We start from the raw sequence: 18,099 nt of genomic DNA, 5'->3' as shown, positions 1-18,099 counted from the left end.
AGCACCATCGTTCTCTGACAAAGTTACGCTACTTTTCATTCCAGCAACATGGATTGGCAAATTGCAGGTTTCCGTGGTAGAAAAACGAACTGTATCCTATATGGAAGACAATAGAATGGAACTCTAGAGAGCCGGTTTGTTAAATTCCCTCCACTATAGCTTTCAAGAGTTCACAAATGTTTTTCACCCAAAAGCAAAAGCAAAACTAATGTCAGTTGAACCTAAGAATACACCTTCAGGCATGAATATTCTTAAATATTTATAGCACGTGAATGATAATTTACATACATTGTGGCATCTAAGTATAACAATCCACTAGAATCTGGTTTTCCAATTATTGCTTCTTAGTTCTTAAGTGCAAGTCTCTATTCAGCGACTGCCTCAAACAGTGACCTTTTGCAGTTATAACAGTGTTGGAAATGTAACTGCAACTAATGCCTGCATTTATGACCTTGGCAGCATCTCTACCAAGTCATGTGTTTGTCACAACAGTCAGTCAGTCCCACAGCTATATTTCCTGAACTGCTTTTGTTCATGCACACAACTTCCCTCCAAGTCCTAACTACAAGTAAACAAGATCAGCTCTGTGACCTTAATAATTCGATTAGAACACTCCAGCCCACTTGCCTTGTTGTCTGAAACTGACAAAATCCTAATCAGTTTCACATTGAAGGCTTTTCTTTGCCTCCTAAGCTGCTACAAGTCAACAGCCAGCCTACTGCATTCCCTTCAATGTCTATTGCCTATTGTGTGTCTGCTTACTCTTCTCTAATGGATGTAAATACAAATTACATTCTAGTTAATTCTTCTAGCACTGGGATAAGTACTGTATATACTCGAGTATAAGCCTAGTTTTTCAGCCCACTTTTTGGGCTGAAAAAAAGCCGCCTCGGCTTATACTCGAGTCAGTGAAAAATTTGCCCGAAATGGAGGAGAAAAAGGGGTTTCCCCTCCCTCTGTGTCAGTTTTGCCGCGCAGCGCGCACCACACCATCCCCCCTCCTCACGTTCTAATGTAATGCAGGGCTGTCTTACGATTCCCCTTCCTCCCCCTCCTGCCGCTCTGCAACGATGTCCCACCTCCTCCTTGTTATGGCAAGCAGCCACATAGCGATGTCCCACCTCCTCTGGTTACAGTGATCCAATGATATGAATCACTGTGCCGTGTGTCATAGGAGGCGGGACATCGCTCCCGCGGCTGCACGGGACATCATCATCACAGCGGGACATCAGCATCATGAGGTGAGTGAAGTATTTCATTGAATACACCGCTAGTTTACTGTTTTTCTTTGAAATAAATATTCAAAAACATTATTGGTATCTATTTTTATTTTTGAAATTTACCGGTAGCTGCTGCATTTCCCACCCTAGGCTTATACTTGAGTCAATAACTTTTCCAGTTTTTTGTGGTAAAATTAGGTGCCTCGGCTTATATTCGGGTCGGCCTATACTCGAGTATATACGGTATTAGAAAAGTGAGGGAGTTGGGAAAGTTGAAGTAAAATCATAAGCAGTTACATGATTTTCACACAGCAACCACTTCACCTAATGACTGAGTTGCTGGAACCAATTGCTAAACAAGAACTATCTATTCAGTATATTCAATAATTATTCAGAAGAAGGATTGGCAAAGTTGAAAGAATTAATGTCCACAATCAATATTTTGAGGAAATGAAAGAGGATGGGAGGCCTCTTTGAAGCAAGCTGCTCTCAATTTCACCCTAAAACTGCCCCCTAAACAGGCCACAAGTGCCACCCCAAATTCAGCAACCCCTGATTTACAGGACACATACGAAGTGTTTAAAAATCCTCAGACCAGTATTTGATTTAAAAGGAAGCTGGAGATTGGCATTAAGATTCTTACCTTTTAGGTAACATTTCCAAAAGAGCTAAAGTGGGAAGCAGATAGGAGCTACCAGCTTACCTAAATAATTTCTTTCTTGGCCCGTTCAAGAGTTCTGTCTTTTAATCCCTCCCCCCCCCCCGCACACACAAGGGATATGGTAATAGAAGAGGGGTGTAACTTTCTGCCCCTTTTCCTTTCACTATGGAAGCGGGGAATTTGAGCTGGCTTTTGATTTAATTAGTGCCTCAAGACTATCAAAGGTCATTATGCTTTGCAGCCACGATCAGCAGCAAAATAATGTAATTTAGTAGTTTGTCTTCTAATGAAGACAAGCAAAACTAAAAACCACTATGAGATTCATGGGGATTCTAGGTTGCTTTACCTGCCTTTCAAATATCCTATCTCCCCAGATTAAGCCTCCAATTTAGTGAAAAAGGTGTTAAGCATTACTGTTTTTGTAGGAAGTTCAGTTAATTTCCTATCAAACAGAAATCATCACACTTTCAAGGATTATAAATATTATAAATAATTATTAGCATTACTCTATTAGTCATATTTTAGCAAAAAAATATCAATTTTATATCAGCAGAAAAAATTAGGCAATGGTAAAAGCGAAGAAATGTGTTAGAAAAATATACAAAAACCCAGCTTTCATATATAAGGAAAATTACTCCCATTTAAAGTTAACACTTATAATCTGTGTTGATGTAGAAAGATTTTAGCTTCTTTTGATAAGCCAAACTTCATTATGCCTGTTTAGCAACTTAAATGGACTGTCATAACCAGCAGTATAATAGATCCTTTCTTGAAATGTTCTTCCATCCCGCCTTAAAGTTTCAGCAAGTGCCTGTATTTCGTCTTGATTTCTTTTAGCTTTAGCAAATCCTCCAAATGATCTGTTAAGAACAGATATAACATATTTTACAAAGCAGCACCTAGATCAAACATATGAAGTCAAAACTAAAGATTAGTGTTAATGAAATACCTTCCCCAGAATTTAAGTATTGCTTTTATTCAGCCATCCATCATCTGTCCTTTGTTTAATTTGGTCACAAAGAAAATCCATCCAATAAAAGCAGTAAATTAATATACCCTTGTGATGTTTTCATATGTGCATGGAATGCTAAACAAATATAAATTAGCTCTGAATACAATGAACAATGAGATCCATGGATTGAAAAAATAACATGGTGGCCAATTCCAAAGGCTGTTTTAAGAGAGAGTGTGTGTGTGTATACATATACATATACATACATACATACATACACACACACTCATATACCAGTGGTGGATTGCAGGCGGTACGCCCTGGTACAGGTATACTAGTACCTGCCAGGAGCACCAGATACCATTTCAGTATGGTGCTCCGGAGGGCCCACCTGCCCTCACCACACTCCCTCGTTCCTTACCTGTATTTGAAGGAAATGGGCCATCAGTGCACGCGAGCACTGTGCACGGCGCCTATGCAATACTCCACCGAGCAACTGGAGCATTGTGGAGGAGGCGTAGAGCATCACACGAGGTAAGGATGCATGCATGCGCTGTGCGCATTCATGTGGTGGCCGCTGGGCCCCGTTGCACCGTACCAGTTGCACCGGGATCCGGAACCCCCACTGACACACACACACACACACACACACAGATATATGGCTCTCTGGGGAAAGACACCCTATCACCCCTCAGGATGTGTCTTCTGTTAAGATACAGCCTGTTGTGCCTTAAAATGACTTCTACTGTACAGAGCAGTGGAGTTGCCATGGTAACAGCTTCACAATACTCCACAAGGGGAGTATACCCCTCCCTGGTAAGGGGGAAAATCAAGCATTAGAAATTACGTTTGGTCCAGGATTATTTTTGAGGACAAATGTATTATTTTTAGGATAAATAAATACCCGGGCAATGCCAGGTTATCAGCTAGTGGCATACAAAACATCTTTCACAGAATAAAAATTTAATCCATAGAATACTTGTTTTCATCCTCTAGTTTCTTTTAAGTATTATTATTTGTAGAACTGTTAGATCTTAAGCAAAGTTGCTCGGGAATTGAAAAACTATATTTAGTCATTTATAATCACTAAAGTATCTGAGAACATCTGACAACTTTTGATTTTAGCAGGCTTTTTTAAAATCCCAGAATATTTTAAACTATATACAATGTATTTTATCCACCACAAGGTGGCAGACAACAGTTATCAACAATTTTAAATAGTTTTTAGCTCTGATAATACTCCATTATGACCAAGTAGCTATTGTATACAAGAGTTCTATTTTACCTTAACTGATTAAACATTATCATATTAAATCACTTAAAAATGGCGGGGAGAGAAGAAACCTTTCTCTCACACATACCATCTGGCTAGTTAATAATAAGCACCAGGTAGTAATATGTAGATATTTTAAACAGGGACTGTGTTACCTGTATACATTTTTTTAAAAAAAAACTATTACACTTCAAAAACATTGCTATCAACATATCATTTAAAAATAAGTTATATACTGAGACCCAGTCTAGTCCAGACAAGAAGCACTAACCAATGAGTACTAACACTTTTATTGTAAGATTACAATATCTTGCATGTCTGAACATAATATATCTCCCCCAGCCCCCCTTGCTTTTACAGTCCAAGAAACCAGAGGTCAATATTTACCTGACAAAGACTGTAATTGCTGGCTTAGTTTCGATGAAGACATCTGCGTCTGAAGGCTTGGGTGGGTTTGCCTGGTACTGAGATGGCAAATAAAAGGCAACTGTTGTAATGGACTCGGAGAATGGGCCAGCTCCTGGCTGGACATAGCATGTCACTGGGGCTGTCATAGCTATCTTTGTTCCTGCAAAAGGCAGAAAGAATCATGTCACTAGCCCGACACTGCTAATCTTTAAGGATTAAGTCTTTAAATTAGAATGCTAAAATCCTGAAATCTCTCCTACATTAACTAATACTATCATCATCCAGAAACTGATTAAAATGGTTTCATTCCAGGCAGGCATATAGCTCAATATTAAACTCCACGCAAAATAAATATAATCAAATGACTAAGCTTAAGCTAACTCAGTCAAAACACCAGATATATCTACTATGCTTTCTGGGCAGAAATCTAGTTAAATAAGGTAACTTTAGTAATATTTAGAAATGCATCTGACTACTACAGAGGGAAACTGGTTCCAATATAATTGTTAAATACTTTTTTTGCAATTTTAAACAAAAATTTAGAGGAGTTAGGCAATTTGACCCCACAATCATTGGTAAAATGAATTTCCTCAGAATGATTACTTTTCTAATAACTTTTAAGAACTTCTTTATCCATGTTTTGGAATGTCTATTAAAATATTTGTTTGTGCCTTTAGGCAAAAAATAGAGAACAGCTTCCAATAAAATATTTTAGAATATGCATGAAAGACATTTAGGAAAGCAACACATTTTAGGACATGGTGAAATATGTCTGTGTGGCATGATTTTTTCCCATGTAAAAAAGAGGAACAGTTTCACGAAAAGAGGATGCATACATTGAATACATTCAAATACCCTGCACATTTACCTTTTTCATTCTTGCCTTTAATGTAGTTAAAGAGCTTCATGAAGCCAGCATTGATGGCTGCATCCCAGTCTATGGTTTTAAGAGATGTACACACCCATTTGGCAGGTTCATACTGTCGAATTTCATAATCAGATGCCTTTAAAAAAAAGTCAAGGTCACAGATCGTGACATTGTTACTAAATAATTTGCATATTATAAACTCTGAAGGAATTCATTGAAATACCAATAAAACATGTATTAAACTATGGATGTTAAGAGTTACAGTATAATGGTACTGAGTTAGTTTAGGTTAGGGCAGACCCACATTTAACAACAAAGCTCATTCAATACCCCAAGGATGTTTTTCAAAAGGCAACTGGACTTTGTTTTTCTCTCTCCTTGAATATATTTTGCTTCTCATTCAAGAAGCTTCTTCAGTTCTTTTTGGAACTTCAGCATCTTCTTGTATGAGAAGCGAAACCTATTCAAGCAGGAAAAAACCCCAAGGAAATCCAGTTATCTTTTGAAAACCTTTGGGAAAACCATGGCCTGGATGACTGAGAATCTCCACAGATTCATTCAGTAACTTTAAGTCAGCCATACCTGAATCACCCTGTGTTGTGAGAATGTAGAGGTTTTGGCTAGAGCTCATTGGAAGAAAAGTAGGATGTAACATAGTAAATAAACAATAAAGGATAGAATACCTTCAAACAGGAGGCATTGTACTGACAGAAGGGCTAATTAAAACCCATTTTTTCAACTTTATTTCAAAAATGTTTACTTCTGCCATCCTGCAATCTGACCTTATAGCACATCTTTGCTCACCATGCAGCCCCATTAGGTATTGTGGCTGTGCACACCTAAAAAAGTATTTGAAAAAAAAAAGCTTGACGTATGCTCTGAGCACATGCACAGCACATATCTGTAGTCATTAAAGCAGCCCAAGTTTTTCCAGGCTTCTGCCCAAGGCTTCAAAAGAGCTCCTTCAAGGAATTCTTAAATTAAAAATGAAACCCATACTTTTCTTTATGGTAGAAATATTTAGAAAAATATTTTGAGTGACAAAAAATTACTACAGAAGAAATAGAAAGATGGAAAGATAGAAAAGATCTATACTTTTCCATCTCAGTGTCAAATGTCTGGTTTTTATTTCAAAGAGAGGGGAAAAATAGGCTTTACATAGATTTGCTCTCTACTTTGATAGTAATTCCAAGTATTATTCACAAAGTTGAAACACCTTTCAAACAGCTTGGTGCTAACAAGGCTATCCACACTGATTCTGGGTTTTGGCCTCCATCTACCTGCAGGTGTCAGGTTAGGACAGGCTAATCGCCTTACATATCAAAAAGAGTAGCAACAATCCTTGCTTTGTGGCTATTTGTTCAGTTAGAGTAGAATTGAATAACAGTGTTGGAAGGGATCTTGGAGGTCTTCTAGTCCAACCCGCTGCTCAGGCAGGAAACCCTACACCATTTCAGACAAATGGTTGTCCGAGCTCTTCTTAAAAACTTCCAGTGTTGGAGCATTTACAACTTCTGGAAGGATTACACTGATTAATTGTTCCAACTGCCAGGAAATTTCTTCTTAGTCCTAGGTTGCTTCTCCCCTTGAATAGTTTCTACCCATTGCTTCTTGCCTTCAGGTGTTTTGGAGAATAGGTTGACCTCCTCTTCTTTGTGGTAACCCCTTAGATATTGGAATACTGTTATCACCACACCCTAGTCTTTCTTTTCATTAAACTAGACAGCTGACTGTTCAAAGTTATGGAATTGCTAGAAAAAAATTGATGTACTGTACAGATAGTCCAGTGGTGGTTTGCAGGCAGTACGCCTCAATATGGGCGTACCGGAGCCTGCCCGGAGCACCAGGTACCATTCCGGTACAGTGCTCCGGAGGGCCCGCCCGCCCGCCCTCGCTCCTGACCTGTCTTTAATGTCTTCGGGGATTCTGTGCACGGCGTGAACAGCGGCTGCGCAACGCTCTGCTGAGCAGCTGGAGCATTGTGAAGACTTGCAGAGGCGTCATTGAACAGTAAGAAGCATGTGCGTGCTATGCGCATCCATGTGGACACCGCCAGGCCCGTTTCAACCGTACCGGTTGGAACGGGATCCGGAACCCACCACTGAAATAGTCCTTGACTTTTAACCACAATTGAGACCAGAATCTTGCTTTTTGGGCAAAGTGGTTGTTAATTCATTTTTTTAAAAAAATCTTTCAGTGTTAATTTGTTTCAAGTTGAATAGGCAAAATTAATTTGACTAATCATAAAACTAGCGATTAAATTATTTTACTTCAATATTGAGTTAAAGCATTGCCCACTTCGCCTTCTGTAAGAATAACAGGCTGCCTTTCAATGCCAAGAATAAAGCACTTTGCTCCTCCTGCTCATGCATCATATGAACAGATCTCTGCCTTTTTGTTGCCATCTCAACTACAGGCTTGGTCTGGCACATGGTCAGGGACATGGTCCAATCTATCTTTGAAGAAAAGTGATTTTATTTATTAAATTTATACATTGCCCATCTCACTAGTGAGGTGACTTGCCTGAGGAGATAGCACAATCAAAATGCAAGGACTGCGGTTGCCCAAGTCCTCATTCAAGATGGCCGATAAGAGTTCATTTGGAATATCCTATAGTTGCCTATCTAAGGAGACCACTGTGTACTACTTCATTATTGGGCTGCTGCCAAGGAGGATATAACTTACGTATGCATAATGCATACAAAAGGAGAAGAGGCAACAGTATAGGATGTGGAATATCACAGAAGGGGGAACGGAGCCAAGAAAACAGAGGCAATGATGATTACATAAACAGAGCAACTTTCATGCTGGTGAACAATGGAAGTGTGTGAGAGACGTTCAGGTTGTCTCCTTCCTAACTCAGCCTAGCTCTAAGAATAGACAAGGAGTAGGGGCCATATGAAATTAAGTTGGACATTCACATTGTCCCTTTAATATTGTTTTTTCTGGGATAGTCACCTCTACAACAGTGTATATCTAGTGACAACTTATGCAAAGTTAGTACCAGTGATGCAGATTCTATGGAATGGCGAGACTAAATTACAAGGCAGTTGTGCCAGAAATTTTTTTTATTGTTTTACTGCATTTTATTACTATAAAATCTAAGTTGTACATTATATTATTTAGGCATAAAAGTGTGCATATGATATTGATTAGAAATTATAAACAATATTTAGATAACTTAAAAATTGAAAATAAAAAGATATTTATATCAATATGAACTGTGATTATTAAAATGTCAGTCATAAGGTTATTTAATGTTTACATCCAAAGGTAAAAATGGCATTAATAAATAACTGCAACGTACACAAAACTATTTGTTATACAATAAAGGTTTCCATTTAATACTAAGATCTCCACTACACTATTATTGTTTGTGTAGATTAAAGAAAAACAAAAAACAGACAAAATAACAATAGCAAAAAGTAAAAGTAAAAAAGAAACCCAGCTATTTGGTTTCCAACTTTCCCCCTTTAGTTAAGGTGACCAGACGTCCTGCATCTGGCAGGACAGGCACGCCTTCCCATAATTTTTCCCGCGTCTCGGGCTGTTCTCAAAAAACCCCGCTTTATTTTGCTGCTCGCAGCTCGCTCGTTCCCCCGCCCATCAGCTGCTAGCTCGCTCGCTCGTTCCATTCTACACTAAAAATCTAAGCCAGCCCAGCCTGCCGCTCACTGATTGGCCTGGACTCCAGCCAATCAGTGAGCTGGCTGGGATGGAAAACTTTAAGCACGCGGCGTGCTTAAAATTTTCCATCCCAGCCAGCTCACTGATTGGCTGGAGTCCGCTTAGCTTAGCACGCTCCATTTCATTTCGTCTTTTGCTTGCTGCTTAACTGGTGAGTAACGTTACTGGTGGGAATCGGAGGCGCTGGGGGGAGGAGACGGCCCTCTTCTCCTTCTCCCCCTTTGCGGAGTTTCCCTGTGTTTCCCAGGTCGCGCCCATACCCCTCTCAAAAGGATTTGTCCCGCTTCTCCTCTTCTTCCTCCACCTCCTCCTCCATCCCGTCTAGGTGGCAGTCACAGGATGGGGCGGCGGCGAGAGAGTGAGCGAGAGAGAGAGGGTTCCATCCCACGAGGAGACGCCCACCGAGCTGCGGGTCCCCCCTGCCGCCTTCTTTCCTCGTGGTTGCTTCCCTTCTTTCGACTCGTGGTCACTTCCCACCGCTGGCGGCGCCTCGCTTCCCACCATCCCGCCATCGCCCAGCTGCCGCCACCGCCTCCCCTTCCTCCCTCCCTCCCCCTCGGACTCCTCTTCCCCGCGGCCCGCCGCCTCGGCTTGGAAGGGCCGGGTAGAGCGAGAGAGAGAGAGAATGGGGGAAATCTCTCGGGGCTCGCCAGAGCGCTGCTCCTTTCCCAGAGCGAGGGTGGTGCGGGGAAGACAATCCGCCGGAGGAACCTTCCGAAGTGGAGGCGGCGGCGGAGGCTGGGCACGCGCTGCTCTTTCCCTCGCGCCCGGGTCCTCTCTGTTCCCAAGCAGCCCCATCCTCTCCTCCTCCCTTGGTCCTTCCCGTGGACGCCTCACCAAAACCTAGCTCTCCCTCCCCCACTTCGGCCGCTGCTGGCCATCGCCATCCACCGCTGCCGCCTCCCCTTCCTCCCTCCCTCCCCTCGGACTCCCTCTTCCCGCCCCCCGCCACCTCGGCTTGAGGGCCGGGAGAGCGAGAGAGAGAGAGAACGGGGGAATCTCTCAGGGCTCGCCGGAGCGCTGCTCCTTTCCCAGAGCAAAGGCGGCACGGGGAAGATGATCCGCCGGAGGAACCTTCCGAAGTGGCCCTTATTTCGTGCTATTCCACGCCCGGCGTTGGGGCACCGAGACAAGCGCCCGACGAGAGAGAAGGAAAGAAGGGGGGAGAGAAAAGGGGGCGCCCGAGCCCTTTCCCCACATCCCTATGCAGCGGGGAAAGAGAGGTCGCTCCCGGTGTGCCGCAGCCACACCGAGACTGAGACGGGATTCGGGTTGTGACAGATGCACGTTTCCCCCCCCCCCGCACGCCCCGAGCCCTTTCCCCACATCCCTATGCAGCGGGGAAGTTGTTGCTTCTGCACAGCCACACCGAGGCCGATATGGGACTCGGAGTTTGACAGATGTCCCGTTTCCCCCCGCGCGCTCCCTCCGGCCAGAGAGCCATGTAGATCCCGTCTTCTTTTCCTTCCCCCCCCTCCCTTCCTTCCTCTCCTTCCCACTCCTTGCCAACTGGCGGCAGTGAAATCGTAGTGATCGAAGGTTTTGATGGCTGGCACAATTAAGGTCTTCTTCATCTCCTTGACCTCCACAGCGTCCCCTATTGTCCTCCCCTCCCCTCCCCCACCGCGGAGCCTCTTCCCCTCCCTTCCCTCCCCTCCCCCTACAAGGGATCTACATGGCTCTCCGGCTGGAGGGAGCGCGCGGGGGGAACGGGCATCTGTCAAAACCCCGAAGCCATCTCGGCTTGGTGTGGCTGTTGCAGAAGCAGCGAGCTTTCCCTGCTGCATAGGGATGTGGGGAAAGGGCTCGGGCGTGCGGGGGGAAACGGGCATCTGTCAAAACCCCGAATCCCGTCTCAGCCTCAGTGTGGCTGCGGCAGAAGCGAGCGGCGGGGGCGACGCTTCACCAGGAGCGACCTCTCTTTCCCCGCTGCATAGGGATGTGGGGAAAGGACTTGGGCGCCCCCTTTTCTCTCCCCCATTCTTTCCTTCCTCTCTCCTCGGGCGCTTTGTCTCGGTGCCCCAACGCCGGGCATGGGAATAGCACGAAATAAAGGGCCACTTCAGAAGGTTCCTCCGGCGGATCATCTTCCCCATCCCACCCTCGCTCTGGGAAAGAAGCAGTGCTCCGGCGAGCCCCTCCCTCCCTCGCCCTCGGACTCCTCTTCCCGCCCCGCCCCCTCGGCTTGGAAGGGCCGGTAGAGAGAGAGAGAGAGAGAGAGAGAGAGAGAGAACGGGGAATCTCTCGGGGGCTTGCCAGAGCACTGCTCCTTTCCTAGAGCGAGGGCAATGCGGGGAAGATGATCCGCCTTCTGAAGTGGCCCTTATTTCGTGCTATTCCATGCCCAGCGTTGGGGCACCAAGGCAAAGCGCCCGAGGAGAGAGAAGGAAAGAAGGGGGAGAGAAAACTGGTCGCCCAAGCCTTCCCCACATCCCTATGCAGCGGGGAAAGAGAGGTAGCTCCCGGTGAAGCGTTGCCCCCGTGCTCGCTGCTTCTGCCGCAGCCACACCGAGGCTGAGTAGGATTCGGGGTTTTGACAGATGCCCATTTCCCCCCCGCACGGCTCCCTCCGGCTGGAGAGCCATGTAGATCCCTTGTAGGGGGAGGGAAGGGAGGGGAGGGGAAGAGGCTCCGCATGTGGGGGAGGGGAGGAAAATGGGGGACACTGCGGAGGTCAAGGAGATGAAGCAGACCTTCATTGTACCTTCGATCACTATGATTTCGCCGCCGCCAATTGCAAGGAGTGGGAAGGAGAGGAAGAAGGAGGGAGGGGGGAAGGAAAAAGAAGAAGGAGGGGGAGAAGATGGAAGGAGAAAAGATGGATGGGAAGGAGGAAGAATGGAAGGAGAAGGAGGAAGATGGAAGAAGAAAGGAAGAAAAAGAGGGAGGAGAAAAGAGGGAAGGAGGTAGGAAGAAAAGTGGTAAGAGGAAGAGGAGGAAAGAGCAGAAAGACAAAGAGAATGAAGTTGATAGGCAAGAGGCAGGAGGAAGTAAGGAAGAAAGAAAAAGGAAGGGAGAGAGGAAAAAAGAAAAGATGGAACTAGAAAGGAAAGAAGGGAGGGAGGGAGGAAAGGGGAAGACAGGGAAAGAGCAGAAAGACAGAAAAGGTGAAGGTAGATAGGCAGAAGGAGGAAGAAGGAAGAAATAGGAAGGAGGAAGGTGAAAGGATGGAAGGAGGAAGGAACAGAAGCGAGAGGAAGAGAGAAATGGGAAAGAGCAGAAAGACAGAGAAAGTAGATAGCAAAAGAAATGAAGCTGAAAGAATGGAAGGAGGAAGGAAGAGAAAAGGAGGAAGGGAGTGAGTGAGGAAAGAAGAGAGGATGGAAGGAGAAAGGAAGGAAGAGAGGGAAAGAGCAGAAGACGGATAAGTTGAAGGTAGATAAGCAAGAGGAATGAAGGAAGAAGTGAGGTGTCTCGAGGAGGGGAAAACATTTAGTGACCAAAGTTACAATGGCATTCAAAAAAGTGACTGATGACCATTTTTCACACTTAGCGACCGTTGCAGCATCCTCATGGTCACGTGATCAAAATTTGTTTGGCAACAGATTCGTATTTATGCTGGTTTCAGTGTCCTGGGGTGACCTTTTGACAAAATATAAAATTTTTAATCAAGCCCCCCCCCCCTTCCCGTCAATGGTGTCCCTCTTTACCAATCTGAAAATCTGGTCACCTTACCTTTAGTGCCTCCAACAATTTACAGTGTTTGTATGCATTTGGTCCCCTTAGAAGCATGTCAGGAAATTCCTGCCATCCTACACACTATGGATTTGGCCTCTACAATCTCTTTGGGTTAATTGGGGTTAATTTAGAAATATCTGGATCTTTTGTAGTCTGTAAATTTGAGCTGTGGTGGCGCAGTGGTTAGAATCCAGTATTGCAGGCTAATTCTGCTGACTGCTGATTGCCAGCAATTCGGCAGTTTGATTCTCATCAGTTCAAGGTTGACTCAGCCTTCCATCTTTCTGAGGTTGGTAAAATGAGGATCCAGATTATTGAGAGCAATATGCTAACTATGTAAACCGCTTAGAGAGAGCTGTAAAGCCCTGTGAAATGGTATAGAAGTCTAAGTGCTGTTGCTAAATCTCTCAAGATAACTTGGAGAATCAGTCCTATTATTTCAGTGGTGTGTGGTGTGGCTTGGTGGCGTGGCTTGGCAGGGGAAGATACTGTAAAATCTCCATTCCCACCCCACTCTAAGGAAAGGATACTGTAAAATCTCCATTTTCTCTCGATCAGCTGGGACTCGGGAGGCAGAGAATAGATGGGGCGGGGCCAGTCAGAGGTGGTATTTACCAGTTCTCCGAACTACTCAAAATTTCTGCTACCAATTCTCCAAAACGGGTCAGAACCTGCTGAATACCACCTCTGCATCTAGTAGTTGAATGAGGCTAATCCAAGGCTGGAAATGAAAACATAAGTCACCTGATTTGGTAATGCTGTCCATTTAGGCATCTCCAAGCCAGAAGAAAAAAGGGCTTGTTTTATAGTCTTCAACATCCTATATAAACAACAAAAAAAAAGTTATAGCTCTTCTATATTCTGGATTAAACCTACAAATTCATAAGGTTCAATCCTCTTGAAAGAGGATCTACAAAGGATTTTAGCTTGTAGGTTTTTAACAACTAAAACCTAAAGCAAACATTTTATTCTCATCTCTTCAACTTCTTAAGTTGATGAGAGGAAGAAAAGCTATGGCTAAGGGAACAAGAAAAAGAACTGAAAACTGTAAGCAAATACATTTGCAGAAATGACTAAGTGGACATGTTTGATTAAGGAGCAGTTGCTTTCATAAAAATGGAAACCCTTTATGGTGTATTGCTGAAAATGAATAGAAACAAACTGGTGATTTTTGAATGTATTAATTAAAAAGGCTTGTTTAAAAAAAGAAACCCATATGTAGTGTGGGTGTGTGGAGATGTAATTAGTGTAAGCTGCAAATATGAAAAGTTGCGTCTTTACATTTTTTTCCTTTTGTTATCTTTCACTGTATCTTTACATCTTCTTTTTCTACTTTTTCTTTCTGTAGTTTTTAAGCTACATAAAAATCTCTAATAGTAAAAATCACTTTTTAAAAAAAGGGCTGTAAACACAGATATGGCCTGGAAACAACTTCCTGGGTACAAGTTTGCTCTGAGGCACCCTGTTCTTTTAACTGGGTTTGTATAGTGTCCTCCACAGCATCCTGTTGATCAATTTGGTGGAAATCTCAAGGCTGAAGTCCTCCTAAATAAGTATTCTTAAATTGATAACTGTTGCATTCCTCAGCAGCACTTCTGCTTTGCACTGCTTCCCAATGTGAAGGGTATACCATTTATTCTCCATGCCAACGACCAGCATTGTGTGCCTCTCTATCCAAAGAATAAAAGTCCCAGTTCAGGAACTGTCACAACTGCATTGCCTGGCATATCCTGCTCGATTCGATTCGCTCATTCAACAATGGACTAAAAAAACCTGACCCCCGTTCAGATTTCTAAAGAGTTCAATTGGGACAGCACTTTTCCAGCATTATGGGGTGTGTAGTTCAAAACATAACTCTCAAAACAAAACTTATCCCTGCCTTATCCCCCAAACTCACCTTTCGATTAGCCTCTTCTCTGGTCCCCAAGCAGGAGCTTTTGCAAAAGGCAACAGAGTTGGGGGAGAAGGGGGGGGGGCATAACATTTCTAGCCTCGGGAGTCGTGGGGCGGGGCTGCCCGGCTCAGGACGTAGAGAATAATTATTCTCCTCTCCCCTCCCTCTCAACCCCCCCCCAAAAAAAAACAGCAGAAAGAAACTGGGCGGGGGGGGGGCGTACGGAGAATTCGGTTTTCTGATTGGTTGCGAATAGGCGGCGTTTACGCCCCTGGGGGATTTTAAGGGAGCCTCGGTCGGCTGTTTTGCCGGACGGAGAAAGAAAGAGGGCGGGGTGGAGGGAAAGCTTCTGCTTTTGGTGGCGCTTGGTGTGGATGTCGCTTGTTGTGGTGTGGCACGGTCTCTCGGGGGAAAGAAGGAGTGAGCTCATGGCCTCCTGTCAGATGCCCAAAGGGGGGGGGGAGGAGAGGGGGAGATGAAAAGGGCTCTTTGAAGCAGAAGGCATTCGTGTTTATCTCGCCCGCTCACTCCCACAGCGCTGCATTTCTCTGCGCTGAGGGAATGCTTGCCTTTTCGACGGGGCGCTCCGACGGCGGGGAAGGCTTTCGCCTGGGCCAAGGGCATTTTTTCCGCGCTCGGAGATTGCGGAGGAAAGTTTGGCACTCGAAGTTCGCGCTCTTTCCGTGTTGGAAGGACAAACGGGATGTTCACTTCGCAATCCACGCTCGTTTTGGATTTACGGGGAGGAACGCGCCTGGCACTTTGCACGGCAAAGTGCAAAAAAACCAAGGAAGGTTTCGCTGTTAGGGTTTGATGAGGGTTCTCTAAAGAAATCTTTGCCCAAGGTTAACAAGACTTTTTTTTTCTTTGTTTGTAAGAATGCCAAGAATAATGCCAAGAATGTAAGAATAAAGGACATGGTGGCTCAGTGGCTAAGACGCTGAACTTGTCGATCAGAAAGCTTGGCATTTGGGTGTTCGAATCCCTAGCACCGCTTAACAGAGTGAGCTCCCGTTTCTTGTCCCATCCTCTGCCAACCTAGCAGTTCGAAAGCATGTAAAAATGCAAGTAGAAAAAATAGGAACCACCTTTGGTGGGAAGGTAAACAGTGTTCCCTGCGCCTGCGGTGTTTAGTCATGCTGGTCACATGACCACAGAGACGGCTTCGGATGGCTATGGCTCTTCGGCTTTGAGCACCGCCCCCTAGAGTCGGGAACAACTAGCACATATGTGCGTGGGAAACTTTACCAAATCCTTGTGTTATTTGGGGTAAGGACACAAGCAATTTGCCAAAACGTAAGGGTAAGAACAGTGAACTTCGGCAACGTTTCAGAGTAAGAGAGCTAAAATCTGAGACAGTTGGATGTGCACCTGATCATTGTGCAAAATAACGCACCTGAAAAGACAGCTTGACTGCAGATTGTTGGTGTACATTCTTCCATACGTTTCACTTGCCCAAAAGCTTATTGTTAGAACTGCCAGGAATAATAATTACGTTGCAACTTTCAATTGCTTCTGCATAAATCAATATACATAGAAAAAATTCTTATCTGTTCAACTCTTCTCCAAAATGTCACAAGAAGTAAGATTAAACACTTAAATCAGATTAGTAATACCCTGGTAAGAATATCCCAAAGGTGTTTTTTCAAGAGGTACTTTCTGAAGTTTCTGAAAAGTCCAGTTGACTCTTGAAAAAACACCTTTGGGACAACCTGGACTGAGAATCTCCATAGACATTCCTGGTAAGAATGCCATTTCTCATGGCAATGATCTAGCCATCCAATCTAACCATTGTATGGAAAGCTTATATACTCAACCTGTTTGAGAATTACATATAAGAACTGGCCTTTTTAGATATTCTAGCAACAGCACTTAGGAAATACTGTTGACTGAATTAGAATTAAGGATTACCATACACTAGTTCTCAGGTTTACCTAAATCTCAAATATTCTGTGAACAACAATATATACAGGTGAAACTTAAAAAATTAGAATATCGTGTAAAAGTTCATTTATTTCAGTAATGCAATTTAAAAGGTGAAACTAATATATGAGATAGATACACGCAAAGCAAGATAGTTCAAGCCGTGATTTGTCATAATTGTGATGATTATGTCTTACAGCTCATGAAAACCCCAAATCCACAATCTCAGAAAATTAAAATATTACATGCAATCAATAAAACAAGGACTGTACCAGTGGTGGGTTTCAAAAATGTTTGGAACCTACTCTGTGGGTGTGGCCTCCTTTGTGGGAGTTGCTTGCCGGCCATGTGACCGGGTGGGAGTGGCTTGCCGGCCATGAGACCGAGTGGAGGACCTTGCAAGACTGCAGATGAAACCAGTTTTTTTCCCTAACCCTAAGAACAGGAAAGACAAAGCTACTGGAATAAAAACCATCAAGGCATTGTGGGAAATTATAAAGGACAGTGCCAGGAAGCTCACAGAAGCAGCACCACCTCACAATTACCTAAAAGATGAACCAGGTATCACTGTATGTAGAACAATATCGGACCTCTGAAAAGTATAAGCATGCATATGTACTCAGTGCTTGGTTTGGGCCCCTTTTGCAGCAATTATTGCCTCAATGTGGCATGGCATGGAAGCTATCGGCCTGTGGTGTTATGGAAGACCAGGATGTTTCAATAGCAGCCTTCAGCTCTTCTGCATTGTTCAGTCTCATGTCTCTCATCTTTTTCATGGCAATGCCCCATAGATTCTCTATGGGGTTCAGGTCAGGCGAGTTTGCCGGCCAATCAAGCACAGTAATCCCATGGTCATTGAACCAGGTTTTGGTGCTTTTGGCAGTGTGGGCAGGTGCCACGTCCTGCTGGAAAATGAAGTCAGTATCCCCAAAAACCTCTTCCGCGGAAGGAAGCATGAAGTGCTCCAAAATCTCCTGGTAGATGACTGCGTTGACCGTGGGACTTAATGAAGCACAGTGGACCAACACTAGCAGATGACATGGCTCCCCAAATCAACACAGATTGTGGAAACTTCACACTGGACTTCAAGCATGTTGTAGTGTGTGCCTTTCTATTTTTCCTACATACTCTGGGTCCTTGGTTTCCAAATGAGATGCAAAAGTTGCTCTCATCAGAAAAAGAGGACTTTGGACCACTGAGCAATAGACCAGGTCTGTTTTTCTTTAGTCCAGGTAAGATGCATCTGACGTTGTTTCAGATGCTTCTGACGTTGTTCAGGAGCGGCTTGACAAGAGGAATACGATATTTGAAGCCCATGTCCAGGATCTGTCTGTGTGTGGTGGCTCTTGATGCACTGACTCCAGCCTCAGTCCACTCCTTGTGAAAGTCCCCAACACTTTTGAATGGCCTTTTCCTGACAATCCTCTCCAGGCTGCGGCCATCCCTGCTGCATGTGCACCTTTTTCTTCGACACTTTTCCCTTCCGCATAACTTTTTATTAATGTGCTTTGAAACAGGACTTTGGGAACATCCAA

The 18,099-nt window shown here is 44.1% G+C and overlaps 1 protein-coding gene across 1 annotated transcript; it reads right to left on the bottom strand.

Moving 5' to 3' along the window:
* Nucleotides 1-1,863: 1,863 nt before the first annotated feature.
* HEBP2 (heme binding protein 2) lies at nucleotides 1,864-14,829 on the bottom strand. Its single transcript, XM_032216496.1, has 5 exons — nucleotides 14,645-14,829; nucleotides 13,492-13,567; nucleotides 5,383-5,518; nucleotides 4,494-4,674; nucleotides 1,864-2,741 (listed from the first exon to the last, which is right to left on the bottom strand). Exons 2-5 carry the CDS (start codon nucleotides 13,564-13,566, stop codon nucleotides 2,564-2,566), a joined length of 570 nt encoding a protein of 189 aa, XP_032072387.1. The 5' UTR covers nucleotide 13,567; nucleotides 14,645-14,829; the 3' UTR covers nucleotides 1,864-2,563.
* Nucleotides 14,830-18,099: the final 3,270 nt, after the last annotated feature.

This window comes from Thamnophis elegans, chromosome 4 (assembly GCF_009769535.1).
Source record: "Thamnophis elegans isolate rThaEle1 chromosome 4, rThaEle1.pri, whole genome shotgun sequence".
Taxonomy (NCBI): domain Eukaryota; kingdom Metazoa; phylum Chordata; class Lepidosauria; order Squamata; family Colubridae; genus Thamnophis; species Thamnophis elegans.
The sequence above is the reverse complement of the archived record's forward strand: the minus strand, read 5'-3'. Positions and strand labels throughout refer to the sequence as shown.

Excerpts from the sequence above, each read along its gene's own strand:
- HEBP2 (XM_032216496.1), bottom strand. The coding sequence starts at position 13,566 with ATGTTGAAGACTATAAAACAAGCCCTTTTTTCTTCTGGCTTGGAGATG. Across the intron at positions 5,519-13,491 it reads GGACAGCATTACCAAATCAG|GCATCTGATTATGAAATTCG; the intron begins GTGACTTATGTT and ends TTTTTTTTAAAG. Across the intron at positions 2,742-4,493 it reads GCAATTACAGTCTTTGTCAG|ATCATTTGGAGGATTTGCTA; the intron begins GTAAATATTGAC and ends TGTTCTTAACAG.